We start from the raw sequence: 19,458 nt of genomic DNA on the forward strand, positions 1-19,458 counted from the left end.
CATCAACAATTACCAAGAGAATGGGACATCTGCCTCTCCCTGCTGCACGACCCAATTAAACTGTTTCTTCCAATTTCTTGATCATATTCATTAGCCCATTTATTGACATGGGCCTCTTCGCAGCTATTTCTGTGGCAATATTCCCACAATGCAGACTGTTATTGTTGTCGTTCTGATGAAACAACTTTACCAGCAGTGCACAGTCTTCCTTCTCAAAAGCCACTGGGATTACTACAGAAAACTTTAACCTTCTTATCCCTTTAACACCAATAGTGGGTTCACGAAATAAATTAACACATCTTGCCCAGTGACAAGCAGCATACTAACGTCAAAACAGAAAACATTTCACATTCTGACTGCTTACAGCGCCATATTTCCACCTGGTGGCAGAAAGTGGAACTATTATTTTTCCAGACTATTGCGCGAGCGCACCGGACTAATGAACAGACCTGCGATGTTTTGGTGCCGTCGAATGTATACAGCCGACACTGCAGTACTCGGAACACCAACCCTTTCATTATAACCACTCAGTATTTTGGCATGAACTGCAGCGAGTAGATAAATTCGTTTATTTACTGTGTAACTCAGAAGAAATGGTTCATATGGCTCTGAGCACTATAGGACTTAACTTCTGAGGTCATCAGTTCCCTAGAACATAGAACTACTTAAACTTAACTAACCTAAGGACATCACACACATCCATGCCCGAGGCAGGATTCGAACCTGCGACCGTAGCGGTTTCAGACTGAAGCGCCTAGAACCGCTCGGCCACCCTGGCCGGCCACTCAGAAGAACACCGCGCCTACTCGTCACCGCCGATTTCGTCCAAATTTATGCTATACGCAGATCTTGTCCAGAAATGAAAGTTACAGAAATGCAAGATCCAGATGGGCGAGTGTTTAGAAAAACTAGAGTCTTTCGCATGGGTCGGGCGAGGCATGAGCCATTTGTGTTAGTATAGCTTCCAGACTGCGCTTGGCATAGCGAGAAGAGTGCAGGAGGGTAATCCGAAAGTTGTGGAGTCGAGTTCTCATGCGGAAATTTCTTCTATTTTCAGTTTTTAACGTTACTTACACCGTCAGTGAATCCATGCAATGCTAAGTATATTATATCTATTAATCTTTTCGTAAAAGGAACGAAAAGAAAAGGTAAACGTAAATTTATGACTGGAAATACATTTCCGGGACGGTATTTCAGCTGAACACGAGAACTTCGGATGTAAATTTAGGTATAATTTAATAATTTTAAGCCGGCCGTGGTGGCCAAGCGGTTAAAGGCGCTACAGTCTGGAACCGCGCGGCCGCTACGGTCGCAGGTTCGAATCCTGCCTCGGGAATGGATGTGTGTGATGTCCTTAGGTTAGTTAGGTTTAAGTAGTTCTAAGTTCTAGGGGACTGATGACCTTAGAAGTTAAGTCCCATAGTGCTCAGAGCCATTTGAACCATAATAATTTTACGTTTGATGTCTTACATGTGTTGGGTGATATTGATCGTAGAAATAGGGGAAGCAGTAATTTTCTCTACACACATCGTAAACGCCGCATTTTTAAAATTACATTGTCGTTTTTAAAGTTTCTTTAGAAAAATAAACTTGGTTTAAATTCATAACAGATTCTCTCTCATTACACACTTTGGTAATATACCACACGTAACGCATCGTTTCGCCGATAATGGACTAGGATAGCTGCTGATGTAGATACAACGGAATTATTTTGATGTACTTTTTCTCTCTTGTTGAGATGAGAGGTGTTTCGAAGCTTTTTGCTCAATTTCTTTACATAACGATAAAACTATTTACCGCATGGTTGCTTTAGTTGCCGAGGGCTACTCGTAGGATAAAGCGCAGCTAATGGAATACAGTGTCACGTACACTTTAATTACAATTCTGTCTTGAAAAGTTATTAGGAAGAAGCTTCGTGGACGCTATAAATAGAATCCTTTCTCGAAAATTTGTTTGCAATCCAAATTTTCCTCTCCGTTTCTTTTTGATGCAGTATCTGAAAATTTTAATAAATGCAATATGTATACCATTATTTCGGTTTATTTTCAATGCAATTAATGTAGAAATTTTTAAAAACGACCTCCCTCATAGATAGTCGACCCCACAACCTTCAGATTACCAATATGTACTTTGCCCGCTGCACCAGCCGCAGCCTAGAATGTAAACGGTTCACGAGTCGGTCGACCCGCGCCAAAAATGCAACTTTATCTAAACACTTGGTCGTGTGGAGCTCGTACGTCTGTCACTTCCATTTCTCGCCAGACCCTGCACATACCATATTCGGACGAAATCGTTGATGAAGAACGCCAGCGCTTCCTTTCTCAGTATAGCAATCGTCATCGTCCCGTTCACCCTGTGCAGTGATTTTTCGTCGTGAGTACTCACTCAACGGCGTCAATGACGGAGCTGCCTACGCCGGAGATGGTGACGTCAGAGAAGTCGAGGTTGACTGCGACCGGCTTGTTCTTCTCCTCGGCGATGCTGAGCGCCACAATCTTGAGCGGGTCGATAGGCTGCGTGCCGAGACTGCGAACACCTGCGCATAACGGCGACGTCAGGTTTCCTGTGCAGCTGCAGCGCCGTCTCTTATAGGTGCGTAACAGGAACTATAATTCTGGGAATATACATAAATAATTTGTCAGATATGGGCAGCAGCACTATCAGATTGTTCGGCGTTGATGCTGCCGCCTACAAGAATGTATCGTTGTTCGACAAGCAGAAGGAAGTGCAGAAAGCTTTGAACAAAATTCCTCTAGTTGTAATCAATGGCATCTCGCTTTAAATGTGGATAGAGGCAAGACAAGGTCTATAGGAAAGAGAAAGCACCCGATAGTATCCAATTACAACATCAGCGGCTAACATGTGTTTTACGTTAAGCCGTCCTACGTCGTTATTAAGCAAGATTTTTGAAATATTTATGGGAAAATCTAGTTGTTTTCCAAAGGAAATGGTATACAAGAGCGACCATTTGTAGGATGTGGCCAAAGAGTCTAAAAGTAAGGAAGGTACGTTAGGGTTTAACGAGATTGTTAGACAAGAAGCAAATTGTAGTATTACGGAGGATTTTTTGAAACGTTTCTGGGAAAATGCAGTTCTTTTCGAAAGGAAATGGTATACAAGAGCGACCAATTCTAGAATGTAGTCAGAGAGTATAAAAGTAACGAAGGAACATTAGGGTTTAACGAGGTCGTTAGACGAAGACCAAATAGTAGTATTGTGTGTGTGTGTGTGTGTGTGTGTGTGTGTGTGTGTATGGAAGGGGGACGGGATTGTTGTCGGCTAGGGGCCTTCGAAGATGAGGTTGTTAACAATCATACGAAATTAGCAGAAAGTAGTGTGGTTAAAGCGAGGAAGATCGGGTAAAGAAAACTCACACATGATCGCCCGCATAGTCTGTCTAGCTCACATCATGAAAGATTGCATTGAAATTATTCAGATGGTCCACAATTGTTAACTCAGTCTAAGTAAAACAAGAGGAAAAATAAAGTAGATTGAATGAATTTGTAGTTGGCTGATCACTTACGGAGAACATCGAGATATGTGCGAATAGGGCTCGTGCACCCGAGGTTTCTGTAAAAACTTAATTATATACATAGACAGTCCATCCAACCAGGGAATCAGGAATTTGGACGATATTTGCCCATCAATATCAATAAAATTCACTAAAAGTTGTGTAACTTAAGACGTTATTTTATTTTATTTGGAAGGCCACCAGTTTCAGCATTTCACTATGCTAGCTTCAGGCCCCATATGTATACGCATCTCTCCAAGTTGGCGTAGTGAAATGCTGAAACTGGTACCTTCAAAATAAAATTAAATAACATCTTAAGCTACACGGCTGTAGGTGAACTTCATTGACATTTACAATTACTTAACCAGTCTCTGCTCCATGATGAACCAACACAGATGTCTGCCTATTGTCAGTGTCCATACAGGCATGATACCGGTCACAGGAATTCCATGACTTTCGACAATGCTTTAATTTTAGGTTTAATTTTTCGTGTACATTCACATTCGCCAATGTAATTTTTCATTTATTTCATTAATTTTGGAGTTATATTAACATGCTATGTTAAATCGCAATTTCAGATGGATTGACTTCGTCTGTTCTCGTTCCTGTTGAAATTACTGGTAAGATTTGACTGAAGTCTCCAGAAAAGAAAACGGTAGAATTGGCCATAGGGCCATTGTTGTTATATAAATGTCCAGTTGTTCTTTGGAACGCTGCAATGGATATTTTAAGGGATATTAGACCTTATCCCAAACAATGGAAGAGCGGTCCTGTAGGAGTTACCAGTATTACCTTGCTTTGAAATATTACAGATTCTGTATATTTCGTAGGCATAGACTGTCGGTGCAGCAGTTGAGCAGCCTGATGCCCATCACCGTTACATGACAAAGGTATCGTTTCCTCACATGTATGATACTTAATTTCATAGTAGCTCAGCCAAATAGCACGAAATATTTGCAAATTGTATACACAAACCTTCCTCATGAATCACTCTACATATTACTAGAAACTAGATCAAAATCCGTACACTATTTGCAGAGGTTTTTTACAGGTTACGAATGTAACGCAACTTTGTAATGCCAAAAGATATTTTTTTTATTTGATATAATTAAAATTTGACAATTTTCCGATTTCTTCCTTTACTTGACTGAAATCATGCTTCTTGCAAAAAAATGGTTCAAATGGCTCTGAGCACTATGGGACATCTTAGGTCATAAGTCCCCTAGAACTTAGAACTACTTAAACCTAACTAACCTAAGGACATCACACACACCCATGCCCGAGGCAGGATTCGAACCTGCGACCGTAGTAGTCCCGCGGTTCCGGACTGCAGCGCCAGAACCGCTAGACCACCGCGGCCGGCTCTTGCTTCTTGCCAAATTTCATGAGTCTAGATCAACGGCGAGTACCCTATATGTTTTCTTCACTGATTTTGCGATTATCACTTATTGTGACATATATGGCCGTATCTTTTGGTTTCATTGACTTAGAAGTTTGAATTCCTTACACTGCCAAGAGATTGGAGGCCTTATCAATTTTATACGTTTACACATTCCTGAGAAAAATGGTCTTAACCGTCGACAGACGGACAATAAAGTGGTCCTATAAGTGTTCACTTTTTCCTGATTTTGTTACGGGTAAGCCAGCCACCCTGATAAGACATTACAAACGTCAACCTAAATTTTCAGGAAACAGGGGGCACGTCGTACAAATTTTGGAAAGACATATCATTGTCATTTAAAATGAATGGAAAAATCAGTTGATAAATGAGCTGCTATCGTCTTGTATGAATACAAAACACTGTCTGCTAAAATGTGGTGTACCGTAAACCGTACGCCACAAGCACCACACGTGGGAGGGTCCTCTCACCGGAGCAAGAAGTCAAGTGTCGTAGGACTGTGGTCTTCTTCCCATTGACGCATGTCTTTGTTCCTCGACGGCGAGGCGTTGACATGTGGAGGGATGGCACACTGATCTAACTGAGGATCGCGACATGCCTCCTTGGCTGCTACGTCCACCCTTTCCTTCCCCTTACTACCCATGTGCTCTGGCACCCAGCAGAAAGACATCTCCTTCTGCAGGTTGTGTAAATGGAACAGGGCGTCCTGGATTTCTGAACTACTTTATCTGCTGATTACAAGCGTCGTAGAGAGTAAAGGGAAATCGGGATGTCGGAACAGACGAGGAATTCTGCACTCGCAACTCGGATTGTTGACGTACAAACTCCGTCTTCAGGCCACTCGTGGCCTACCGGGACCATCCGACCGCCGTGTCATCCTCATGGAGGATGCGGATAGTAGGGGCGTGGGGTCAGCACACCGCTCTCCCGGTTGTTATGATGGTTTTCTGTGACCGAAGCCGCTACTGTTCGGTCGAGTAGCTCCTCAGTTGGCATCACGAGGCTGAGTGCACCCCGAAAAAATGGCACCCATCCGAGTGCCGACCACGCCAGACAGCACTTAACTTCGGTGATCTCACGGGAACCGGTGTAGCCACTGCGGCAAGGCCGTTGCCCGGATTGTCGACGTACAGAGATGGAAACTGTGCGGTGCACTTTCTAAGGAATCATACCGGCAGCTGCCTCAAGCGATTTAGGGGAGTCACGGATAGCCATATGGGTTCTGAATCATCGTCCTCGCCAGAGGACTTCACCGCCTCAACATTACCTCATCTCGGTCACACGTAGTGTTTGGAGGTTTTCTGAAGTAGGGGTGACAGCAGACATCAAGCGAACTCAGGGGCGCCCTTCAGGGATTTTAACACGCTGGATTAGGTCATACTAATGTGTACCAGAGGTATTAAACGAGAATGTTTGGAAATAAAAGAACGTTATTTAGGCGAACCCTGTAGGATCACTTTAGGAAATCAGTAAACGACTAAGATTGTGCGAAAGTTTTCCTGATATAGACGTATAGCTCGCGCAGGAATTTACGAGAGTAATATAGGAGAGATTAAGATGAGCACAGATTCAGAAATAAATTATTTTTCTGTCACGCAGTACGCGAATGCAGTTGAATATAAAATCGTTAATATAGGTACGGGGTTCTCTCTACCACGCACTGCACAGTGGAATGCGGAATAAGTATATAGCTGTAGATGTGCAAGCCATATTCAGATGTACAGTGTAACAGCTGTCTAATTACCAGCACTTAATCATGATGTGGAGTCTCTTCACATTGCAGTATTGTTTTCAAACCTATAACCATTGGTAACACTACCTACACAACTACAATTGAAGACCTGGAAAATAACTTTATGTACAAGACATTTTGCGCACTCTGTTTTGTTAAAATGAGTGTTACAAAATTCTTACGGAAAATACTATTTTCCTGTCAGCTTACAAATGAAATATGAAATGTCTGTTTCATTGCAACAGTTTGCTGTTTGGTGTGCAGCTAAAGGATCAGACAATATGATACTGTATATGATAGTATAAAAGAAAATTCCAGGACTTTCAGACAAACTTCTAACTGGTTGAGAACATGGCGAATAGTCCCGAAGTAATGGAATGGACGATTCACTTAACACAGAATATGAGTTAATGACAGACAAGTATAAGACAAAGTTGATGAAAAATGCTAAAAACGAGACTAGTGATATGATTAACATCTAAAGTGGGGAATAAATAGTATGTTAGTAACAAAATTGAATGAAATGTTCTACGCAGAAAGTAAGATAAAATGGATGACGTAAAAGCAATTAGTGGTAGCAGAAGCCGTAGTATAAATACTGCTAGTATTAACCGCATTAGTTGACAGTATTATTTAGTCACATTGCCACTACAGACACGTGTATCATGTTAATAGTATATCAGTTTAATACTACACTAGTATTCAAAACCAAAGCAACAAACCGCTTTATCCGCGTCCTGTGCCTAATTTGCAATATAATCATACAAAATGTTAACAGATGTCCGTACGATCGTACTCTGCACAGAAGATGGCATTCCGTCAGCGAAAAACCACGCCAATGGTGACGTCAGGGCACCTATCAAACGGAGTAGTGTTTGCCAGGTAGTCCTACATCCACAATCGGTGTATACACAGTCCGACAGTGCAGTATGACACAGAGAACACGTCTACCAGACTCTGTTGTGGAGGACCATAGGAAGAATGAAAACAGGACAACTCATGGGATCCGAAGGCTTAGTGTGAATCGTTCTGTTATTTCACGGATGTGGCGACAATTTATAGAGACCGAGAAAGTACCCAAAGACCAGTTCAAAGCCGACCACGTGTGGTATCAAAAAGAGAGGACTGTAAGGGCACGGCGGTACGGTCTTATAGCACTGCACAGCAACTGACATCTGACCTCGCATCATCCACTGGACTGTTGTATCGAGACAAACGGTGTACACAAGGCTTCGGCAGAGTGGCCTTTTTTGGCGGAGACTTGCTGTATGTACCTCTGATGCGTCTTCACAGAAGGGAACGTGTAAAGTGCAGTCGTCAACATGCCACCTGCACAGGCGAACGGTGGGCCAATGTTCTTTTCGCAAATGAGTCCCTATCTAATCTGGAGAGTGATTCTCGGCGCATTCGCATCTGGAGGAAATGTGGAACACTAATTTGGAATCCAAACCTTGTGAAAAGAGACCGATGTCGATTCTGAAATTGTACGGGTGAATCGGCAAGGTTTAACTGATGCCAGGTACCTTGACGAGGTCTTGTAACCTCATATACGGTTGCTGCGAGGTTATGTGCACACAGTCGTCGTATTGATGGGCAATAATGCTCGACCTCATAGAGCACGAGTGGTTGATGTTTTCTTGGAAACGGAAGGTAATGCACGCATGGCGTGGTCTGCTTGCTCTCCCGATTTGAATCCCATAGAGCATGTCTAGGATGCAGTAGGGAGACAGGCTGCATCACTCCAACATCCACAACCACTTTCCAAGACTTGCGAGCAGCTCCTCAGGGTGAATGGTCGTTATTGCCTCAACATGACATTCATGGCGTTATTCACAGCATGCTCCGTCGTTGTCAAGCCTCTATTGCAGCCAGAGGTGGTCACACCCCATAATGAGAACATCAACCGGCTGTCGGAATGTATGTGTAAATGTGTTAAGTTGGTAAAAACAAAGAACATTTTCGTCTACTGTTTTGCATGTTGCAGTTATTTATGTTCTGTATTCTTTACATTGTTTCTACTTTGCTATCACCTGTTTATATTGGTTTGTCCCGAAATAGACGCACCGTTGAAAAATTTACGTTTGTTGCTTTAATTTGGCTCACCGGGTATTTGTCATATTAAAACTGTTATTTCTTAGGGACCTGTGATGTAAAAGAGGTACTGCGTGTATTAAATCCTGGTCCGATGTAAGAGATGCCTGATGGTCTTAAACACACCAGGTTGAATAAATAAAATACTTAAATAAAATGAGAAAGGTATCGTGAATGGACTGGTACGCGTCAAGAATCTTTACTACCATAATCCAGCTTTTTAAGTAACAAACAATGTGATGTGGATAAGAAGTATGTTTCTCAAAACATTCACCTGGAGGTGAATCAGTCGTACACTGTGGGAAAAAAGGAAAAGAATAAATTCTAAGTCTTTCCGAAAAGGATCGACTAAGAAGGGCGCTAACAGTTATTTTGACACATTATTTTTTGAAGAAGTACTGGAATGAATAGATTAGGTAACAAATCCTTTACCAGAAGAAGGGCAAAATAATGACATATGTGCTACAACATCCATAAACAGTTACCCTATCATGGAAAGAAGCAGCGTAGACTAGCACTGACAAAAAGGACTTTCCTGGCCAAGAGACGTCTACTAGTTTCCAACATAGGCTTAATTTTTGGTAGTGAAACATGTACTGTGCGAAAACGGGAAAGAGAATCGAAGCATTTGGGATATGGAGCTACAGACGAATGTTGAAAATGAGGTGAAATGATAAGGTAAAGAATGAGGGGTTTCTGGGCAGAATCGAATAATCTGTGGAAAACACTGACAAGGAGAAGAGACAGAATGACAGGACATATGTTGAGACATCAGTTAATGTCTTCCATGGTACTAGAGGGAGCTGTAGAGGTCAATAACTGTAGAGGGAAACAGAGATTGGAATACATGCAGTAAACAATTGTAGGTTGCAAGAGGTTGGCACAGGAGAGGAATTTGTGGTGGACCGCATCAAACCGGTCAGCAGACTGCTAATCCTAAAAAATATAAAAAAAAACAAATCGGACTACAGTGTGCAAAACATAGCGTGAAAAAGGCTGTGTGGTACAGCTATATAGAAATGGAAAGATTAGAACACGACAGGAAGAGATGGAGAAGGCATCAAACCAGTCGAAAGGTTAATGACTCTCAAAATATAATTTGATAGCACTCTTCAGCGTTTTTGTTTCTGATTTCAGACCGCCTGTATTGTCACCACTTGAGATATTTTGTGCTCTTTCTAATTAATACTGTGTTGTTTGCATTTCTTACTTTGAAGGAACTTCTCATGTGTCACACTGCAATATTATTAAAGCCTATGTGTTTATGTCGCAGCTGAGACCATAATTCAACTTCATACCTTTCACAAGCGTCGGTACAGAGTCCTGGAGCGCAATCTTGAGACACTGGACGTACTTTGGATCGGTCTGCTTGCACGTCTTCATTTCAGCAGCTGAAAACAAAAGATAACGAATTACGACTTTGTCAGCGGTAAAAAATTAAATTATGGAGCTGAAAAAGAGATAAAATGAGCCTTTATGGCTGATTAAAACACACAATGATGGATGTGGAAAGTGGTACACCATGAACGCCTCGACCGAACGCTGCCAAACTGGTGCTCCATCATTTCCATGTTTATGATTATATTCATTAAAATTTCATTTTTATAACAGCTTATTGTAAATATTTCAGTACAGAAAAATTTGGTTTCTGCAGATAATGAATGATGTGAGTACGTGATGGCTGTTACTTGCGTTACTGGAAGTTTTGGAAGGAGATAACAAAAGCGCGTGTCCAGGCGATATGCGTGTGCACCTTATCGCCATCATAAGAACTTTGAGAAAGGTCGAATCATTAGTATAAGGGACACGGGAGTGGCTTGCAGGCATATGGGACAAACGGTGGGCTGGAGTACAGCGTCTGCAGAATGACTGGTGACGATTTAGACTCTGGACCTCTGCAAAACAATATCTAACGAAGGAGTAACAATCCTAACACATCCACTGACTTGATAATTTTCTAAAACTATTTAAAATTTTTAAAAGTATTTTTTTAATGTTGTAAATGCTTCTACATAAGAATGTTAAAATGCTCGTACTCACATAACTAAAACGTTAAAGTTAAGCTCGGAACTTGGAACCCAGCATTCGTTATCCGTCAAAACAAAACACTGCTTAAACAGCCGGATGCATGGATTTCTACCCAGTACGGTTAATGGAGCCTAAAAAAATTATGTCATAGTGATCCACTGGTAAGGGGAAAATATATTAAAAACTATTAAGACTTAATACGCGGCTAGCATAAAAAAACCAAGTAGTGATTGCAGTAAACTGGAGGGATACTCTAAGTAACCTGGCCTAAATGCGTCAGGTAAATAGCTTACTGACGCGCAAATAACACACTTGCCATTTCTCCGGTCTATATGCAATAGCACAACAGGGGAAGTGACCGCTTGCTGTCTCTTAGTGCCGGCATGAAAGGAAACAGCTGGGCTACAGAGCGCTCGGGCATGCGCTGATGACGCGCGGCTACAACTGAATAATCGGTAATCTTTTGGCGAAGCTTATTAATGGCGAATAAGAGTAAGGAATATTGGGCTATCCAAATATAAAATTTTTTTAAAAGCTGTACAACATAATACTGAGAGATTACATTTGTTTTCATTAGGAACGCCCGTGAATTATGCTAATCTAAAAGAAACTCATAAACCAAAGGCGTTTAATGACGTAAAAGAGGAACATCATATGGTTATATTACGAGAAATGAACAGATCCACCAACAACGTCCCCTAAATAAACCTAAAGAGCTTTAAAAAAACTTCATAATCCTATAGTTATTATTTTCTAAAATTTTATAACAAAATTTATTTTTAAAAATCTTTATATAATTAAAAGAATCAAAGACTGTAGTGAATTCTGATACTTTTTAAGTACAGTTAAAACTTGAGAACTTTTTTTAAAAACGAGCGTGAAAGGAAGATACACAAGAACCTAACGCAATAAAGGGGTTGTGGGAGCTGGGGAGGTGAGTAGTGAAGGGAGAGGGAGGGAGGGAGGGAGGGAGAAAAATGCAAAGACCCAGGAAGAAAGCAGGGGATCCGGGTAAAAGAAAAACAGCGTATTACGTCAACTAAGGTAGACAGTCGAAATTTACCAGAATGCTTAGGTCCTTTAACTCCCTTTGTCCATTTAGCGTTTGTTGTGGAAAACGAGTAATGTGTTGCATAACCTCAATCTCTTCTAAGATGTTCAGTGTGTGGCCCTTGTTTTCCCGGCGTAAAATTTTTGAACATCGACGACAGAATGCCCTTGCTTACGAATGTTCGTAGTCATCTAAAAATAAAGGACAAAATACAGCTAAAGCGGTTTATTGAAGCCCGAGACCTTGGATTCCGGTCCTCTCTGCCTCAAAGCAAGCAAAATGCAGACCAGCTATGCTTTTCTCTTTTTATTTCTCTGTTTTTCAATTTGTAACTTCTTATTTTAAAAAATCCATGCATTCCTCATTTTTCCATCTCAGTTACACTGTTTTGTACAATTGAAATTGTATAATAAGGTCTATGTAACTTTTTAAAAATATTATCACGTGATAATATTTTTAACACGGTTGCTGAATTCTCTCGCGACGAATACGTCAGCTATGGTGAACGTCATATCTCTTAAGACTGTTCCCGGATAATACCTGTAAACACCAGGCGGTAACTAAACCACATGCTCAGTGTCATTGTGTTTCTTGTTTTAGCAACAGTCAGTTCGCTAGAGCGGTGTACTAGTAAGATCTGGTGACCAGCTGTAAACTTTCGTTTTATTTTTTTTTATCCTGTAGTAAGTCAGTTTATCTCTGGCCGTCGGAAACATTGCCACAACTGCATCTACTAATTGTACTAAAAATATGTCACGTCAAATGTATCAAAATTAAAACAAGAGGCTCAGAATGCTGTCATAAGTGCCACGTAAGACTAAAGCAGAAAACTGATCTATTTTGATAATATTCAGGGCCCATAAAGATCAAAGATAATAAAAAATTTTAACAGCTCAGCTGTTCGGGGTGGACAAACCATATTATCACGTCGACACCACAGTCACATCCAAATCAGAAGGCAGTGCCTTCAGTGAAGTACATCGCTTAGAACCGAAAGACAGCGACATACAGCCAGAACAGAATAGACCTCCTGGGCTGAGAGTGCAAAGAGTTATACAGACATTGAATATTTCAAAATACACGAACATAAGGTATTTCCAGCACCTGCGAGAACTGATAAATGCTAAATAATTAATGGGGATCAGGTATGAACTGGTGACCCACTAAGCTGCACTGCATGCACCAAAGATCGCCACAGTACACCTGAATGGTTCAGTTTTAGTTTGTGAAGTCGCCAGAGGAGGCCTTGAAAAACGCGATGAGGAGGTGAATTTGGGACGAAAATGTTTCAAGTATAAAGTAAGAGTCTTGAAACAAAGTAGGTCAGAAGAATTTTTTCTACAAATAATTTAAGATCATCTCTTTCCCCCTTTCAGTCACACAAATTTACACAAGTTTCCACAGAAGTGTGTCGTACTGAAAATAAAATGAAGTTTCTCATTACAGTTACTCTCCTGTAATATTTATTCGTGTAGGCTTACCCTTTTCCCCCGTGGCCTACATGCATTTACTGGGATGGACTAGGAAAACTTTCAGATCAATGCTTGCTGTAAGGAATGACTACTTATCCACTACATAAACAACCTTAACGTTAAGAGTGTAACTAAGACGATGATATGGTGGTGCGGGCGCTCTACCGCAAGGCATTTAACCTCAGCTCGAGTGTAACAGGGTGAAATGACAAGGATATTAGGCTGGCTATCGCATCGATGAACGATTATCGTAATCAGTCGAAAATGTAAAATATATGGGGTTACTCATGTAGAGCCATTTTTAAGAGGAACGACGATATAAATGTAGTTGTAGCGAAGTGGAGGCCAGACTAATACAAACTGGAAAAAAGTCTTATCTACATAGCTCACGTACAAAATACTCCTCAGACTGATAGGTCATCTATATGGCATACTTAGTAACTTGATATAATGCTAGAATGTAATGTCCAAAATACATGCTCTTCGGATAATTGTTATCGTATCCATGCTTTATCAGCAAGTTTAATGACTTGCCACAGTTACTGAAGGCGCTTTATGTGAGTTATAAAGGACTTTTAACTTGGCCTTCACCGTATACTGGTATAATGGAAAGTGACGAGCATTTCTAGTTCCAGATAAAACACATGGTCTTGTCTTACCGGTTGGGGAAGCCGGTTTACGTAGTCGAGGAAAACAGGACCAACTCCATCCGGACATAGCTCGACTCTTTTCTGTCTTTATTCTCGTTTACACAACCTACTGTAACCAAGTATCTGTGCGGATGTGCATACCGCAATAACGCTGACTTTACCTTAAAACGCTGCGCCGTTGCGGAAATACACGGACATCCACAACTATATTACTATCTCCGTCTGTCGTTGCGTTACAAGCGATCGATAGTGACGATTATTAGTGTTTAAGTCAATATTATTACCGGGACGCAATGACACTATTTCGGCTAGAACGCGCAGTATCGTAGAGACAGTAGATATTTTGTTGGCAGAAGCAGGGGCTAAAGATGGCGGTTGGCTGTCTCCGGCTTTACAGAACAACTACACGTGTATCGTGCTTTTAACGAACCGACAGCAGACTTACTTCTGAATCATTTCCGTTACACTTACATTAACAAGGATCGCTTCCGGAATTACAGAAAACTGTCATAACACTTCATGAAGGCTCTTCTAGTACGTTTCATTCATTGGACTCTTTCCTTCGTGGTCAGACTATTATTCTTGTACGAGGGTTACTCCAAAAGAAATGCACACTATTTTTGTAAAAATACAGTTTTCATTCTGCATGTGTGAAAGTTTTACAGTGTGTAGATACATCCTTACCGCTTGTTTTCAAACTTAGTTCAACCTGTTCCCGTGTGTGGCGCCGTCACAGCATGTCTTCAACATGGCTGCTACAGTTGACGTTCGGCAGAAGCAACGTGCTGTCATAGAATTCCTGTGATGTGAAAACGAGACAGTGGGAAATATTCACAAGAGGTTGAAAAAGGTGTATGGAGATGCTGCTGTTGATAGCAGTACAGTTAGTCTGTGGACAATCTGGTTACGTGATGAAAGCGGGCACGGCAATGTTGAGGATTGTCCCCGCAGCAGCAGACCTCGTACTGCACACACTCCAGACAATGTGCAGAGAGTTAACGAATTGGTGACTGCTGACAGACGCATCACAGTGAACGAATTGTCACGCTACGTTGGGATAGGGGGAAGGAAGTGTCTGCAGAATACTGAAAGTGTTGGCGTTAAAAAAGTTTTGTGCCAGGTGGGTTCCCTGGATGCTGACAGTGACTCACAAAGAAACAAGAAAGGAGGTATGCAGCGAACTTTTGGAACAGTACGAGAAGGGTGGAGATGAATTACTTGGAAGAATTGTGACAGATGATGAAACATGGCTTCATCATTTTTCACCAGAGATGAAGAGGCAATCAATGGAGTGGCATCATGCAAATTCACCCAAGAAAAAAAAAAATTCAAAACCACACCTTCTGCTCGAAAAGTTATGGCTACGGTGTTTTTCGATTCCGAAGGACTCTTTCTTGTAAACATCATGCCAAGTGGAACCACCATAAATGCTGATGCATATGTGATGACACTGAAGAAACTTCTTGACTGAGTCGTGTTCGACCCCATCGGCAAAAGCAGGATGTTTTGCTGTTGCACGGCCACATGTCGGTCAAAAAACCATGGAAGCGATCACAAAATTCGGATGGACAACACGGAAACGCCTTACAGTCCTGACCTGGCTCCATGTAACTATCATCTCTTTGGGAAACTGAAAAACTCTCTTCGTCGAACGAGATTTGAAGATGATGACTCCCTTGTGCACGCTGCCAAATTAGTGGCACCAACAGGTTGGTCCAGAATTTTACCGTGCGGGTATACAGGTGCTGGTTCCAAGATGGCGTAAGGCAGTTGAGAGGAGTGGAAATTATGTGGAGCAATAAAAATATTGTTCCTAAAGGATGTATCTACACACTGTAAGAATTTCAAACATGTAGGATGAAAGCTGGATTTTAAAAAAATAGTGTGCATTTCTTTTGGAGTGACCCTCGTATTGTCTACACTGATTAACCAAAATTTAATGCCTACATGCTTAATAGCACGTAGCTCAACCTTTGGAACCCTGTACAGCAGCCAGGCGCTGTGGCCGAGCTGTTCTAGGCGCTTCAGTCTGGAACCGCGCTGCTGTTACGGTCGCAGGTTCGAATCCTGCCTCGGGCATGAATGTGTGTGATGTCCTTAGGTTAGTTATGTTCAAGTAGTCCTAAGTCTAGAGGACTGATGACCTCAGATGTTAAGTCCCATAGTGCTTAGAGCCATTTGAATCATTTTGAACTTGTACAGCAGCGATTCTTCGTGGAACAGATTCGAAAAATCTTTGGCAGCTTTTCGAAGGTACGTAGCATAAATTGTCTCCGCGTTGCTCACTCAGTTCCCAAAAACTGCTGTCCAGTGGTCTATGGTTCGCTACCTGACGCCCCATAGCATCCCAGATGCGTTCCATCAAGTTTAGATCGGGCGAGTTTTGTGGGCAAGACACCAACGGGAGTTCACTATCATGCTACTCAGGCCACTGTAGCACGATGCTGGGTTTGCGACACGGACAATTACCTGCTCTAAGAAACCATCGCTGTCAGGAAGCGTCATGGGATGCAGGTGGTCCGCAATATAGGTCACGTAGTCTATAGGTTTCATGCTGTCATCGATTGCTACTACAGATCGAACTGAAGGCTATGTGAACGTCATCAATGGTATAATACACTCCACTGGCCTGCTTGCGTGACGAGGAGCATGTTTCGAGCAGCCGTTCGCCTGGATAATGGCGTATCTGGACATGACCTCGACCTGGTGTAACAACAAAAGTGATTCGTCCGACAAATTGACACTCTCTCACTGATCCACGGCCGAATATGACTGATCCTGTGGCCATTGCAATTGTAACGGAGGATGACGTTGGGTCGTCGTGGGAAAAAGTATGAAACGTCTGCTTAAGGAGCACCATGTAGGGCAGTACGCGCACAGCCGTGTCCACCAAAACTGAATATTCAACTAACTGTGAACAAAGCCCGACCAACAGGCATTACATGCATTGACCAAAAATGATAGTGCATTTAGAATGGCTAGTTTCAAGCTGAAATCTAGATCTACCAATAAAAATTCCCAAGGACGACTGATAGCAGAAATCTATTATTTACAGCTCTGACATGGTGTTTATACACCACTTGAAGTCAGATGAATTAAATACTTACACGGAAAATAGAGTACCAATTCTCCGAAACTGATATCAAATATAATTAAAATTTAGCAGCTCCACGGTTAAAAGTTTACCTCTTTTTCAATTAAGAGGTAAAGGAACTGATGCGCAAAATTACATAACAGATCAGTATTCTTAACAGGCACCAACGTAACAAGGGCATTGCCGTTGGTAGGGAGGCTTGTGTGAGCCAGTGATACAGATAGCTGTATCGTAGGTGCAACCACAACGGATGGGTATCTGTTGAGAGGCCAGACAAACGTGTGGTTCATGAAGAGGGGCAACAGCCTTTTCAGTAGTTGCAGGGACAGCAGTCTGGATGATTGACTGATCTGGACTTGTAACACTAACCAAAACTGCCCTGCTTTGCTGTTACTGCGAACGGCTGAAAGCAAGGGGAAACTACAGCCGCAATTTTTCCCGAGAGCATGTAGCTTCACTGTATGGTTAAAAGATGATCGCGTCCTCTTGGGCAATATATTCCGGAGGTAAAATAGTCCCCCATTCGGATCTCCGGGTAAGGTCTACTCAGGAGGACGTCGTTATCAGGAGAAAGAAAACTGGCGTTCTACGGATCGGAGTGTCGAACTCAGATGCCTTAATCGGGCAGGTAGGTTAGAAAATTTAAAAAAAGGAAATGGATAGGTTAAAGTTAGATATAGTGGGAATTAGTGAAGTTCGTGGCGGGAGAAACAAGACTTCTGGTCAGGTGAATACAGGGCTATAAATACAAAATCAAACACAGGTAATGCAGGAGTAGGTTTAATAATGAATAAAACAATTGGAGCGCGGGTCAGCTACTACGAACATCATAGTGAACGCATTACTGCAGCCAAAATAGATACGAAGCCCACGCCTACCACAGTAGCACAAGTCTATATGCCAACTAGCTGCTCAGATGATGAAGAGATTGATGAAATGTATGACGCGATGAAAGAAATTATTTAAATAGTGAAGGCAGACGAAAATTTAATAGTCATGGGTGACTGGAATTCAATAGTGTGAAAAGGCATAGAAAGAAAAGTAGTAGGTGAATATGGAAGGGGGGTAAGAAATGAGAGAGGAAGTTGCCTGGTAGAATTTTGCACAGGGCGTAACTTAATGACAGCTAACACTTGCTTTAACAATTTTGAAAGAAGTTTGCATACGCGGAAGAGGCCTGGTGGTAACGGAAGGTTTCAGATAGATTATATAATTGTAAGACAGAGATTTAGGAACCAGTTTTCAAACTGTAAGACATTTTAAAGAGCAGATATGGACTCTGACCACAACCTACTGGTTATGAACTGTAGATTAAAACTGAAGCCACTGCAAAAAGATAGGAATTTAAGGAGATGGGACCTAGATAAACTGAAAGAACCAGAGGTCGTAGAGAGTTTCAGAGAGAGCATTAGGGAACTATTGACAGGAACAGGGGAACGGGGTACAGTAGAAGAAGAATTGGTACATTTGAGAGATGAAGTAGTGAACGCAGCAGAAGATCAAGGAAGGTAAAATGACGAGGGCTAGTAGAAGTCCTTGGGTAACAGAAGAGATATTGCATTTAACTGATGAGAGGAGAAAATATAGAAACGTAGTTAATGACGCAGGCAAAAAGGAATACAAATTTCTCAAAGATGAAATCGACAGGAAGTGCAAAATGACTAAGCAGGAATGGCTAGAGGACAATTGTAAGGATGTAGAGGCATAGATCACTAGGGGTAAGACAGATACTGCCTACAGGAAAATTAAAGAAATCTTTGGAGAAAAGAGAACCACTTGTATGAATATCAACAGCTCAGATGGAAAACCAGTTCTAAGCACAGAAGGGAAAGCAGAAAGGTGGAAAGAGTACATAGATGGCCTATGCAAGGGCGATGTACTTCAGGGCAATATTATGGAAATGGAAGAGGACGTAAGTGAAGATGAAATGGGAGATATTATACTGCGGGCATAATTTGACAGAGCAGTGAAAGACGTAAGTCGAAACAAGGCCCCGGGAGTAGACAACATTCCACTAGAACTACTGATAGCCTTGGGAGAGCCAGATCTGACAAAAGAGTATCATCTGGTGCGCAAGATGTATGAGACAGGCTAAATGCCCTCAGGCTTCAAGAAGAATATAATAATTCCAATACCAAAGAAAACAGGTGTTACCAGGTGTGAAAATTACCGAACTATCGACTTAATAAGTCACGGCTGCAAAATACTGACACGAATTCTTTACAGATGAATGGAAAAAAACTGGTAGAAGCCGACCTTGGAGAAGATCATTTCGGATTCCGTAGAAATATTGGAACATGTGAGGCAGTACTGACCCTACGAATAATCTTAGAAGACAGTTTAAGAAAAGGCAAACTTACGTTTCTAGCATTTTTAGACTTAGAGAAAGCTTTGGACAATGTTGACTAGAATACTCTCTTTTGAAATTCT

The 19,458-nt window shown here is 41.7% G+C and overlaps 1 protein-coding gene across 1 annotated transcript in view; it reads right to left on the bottom strand.

Moving 5' to 3' along the window:
- LOC126100692 (protein takeout-like) overlaps nucleotides 1-19,458 on the bottom strand; it is a 48,933-nt gene that overhangs the window by 22,071 nt on the left and 7,404 nt on the right. The window contains exons 2-3 of the mRNA XM_049911308.1: nucleotides 10,032-10,124; nucleotides 2,386-2,536 (exon numbers count right to left, since the gene is read on the bottom strand). Of these exons, the coding sequence (XP_049767265.1) occupies nucleotides 2,386-2,536; nucleotides 10,032-10,124 (244 nt within the window). The remainder of the gene's footprint in view (nucleotides 1-2,385; nucleotides 2,537-10,031; nucleotides 10,125-19,458) is intronic.

The sequence above is a fragment of the Schistocerca cancellata genome, chromosome 9 (genome assembly GCF_023864275.1).
Source record: "Schistocerca cancellata isolate TAMUIC-IGC-003103 chromosome 9, iqSchCanc2.1, whole genome shotgun sequence".
Classification (NCBI taxonomy): domain Eukaryota; kingdom Metazoa; phylum Arthropoda; class Insecta; order Orthoptera; family Acrididae; genus Schistocerca; species Schistocerca cancellata.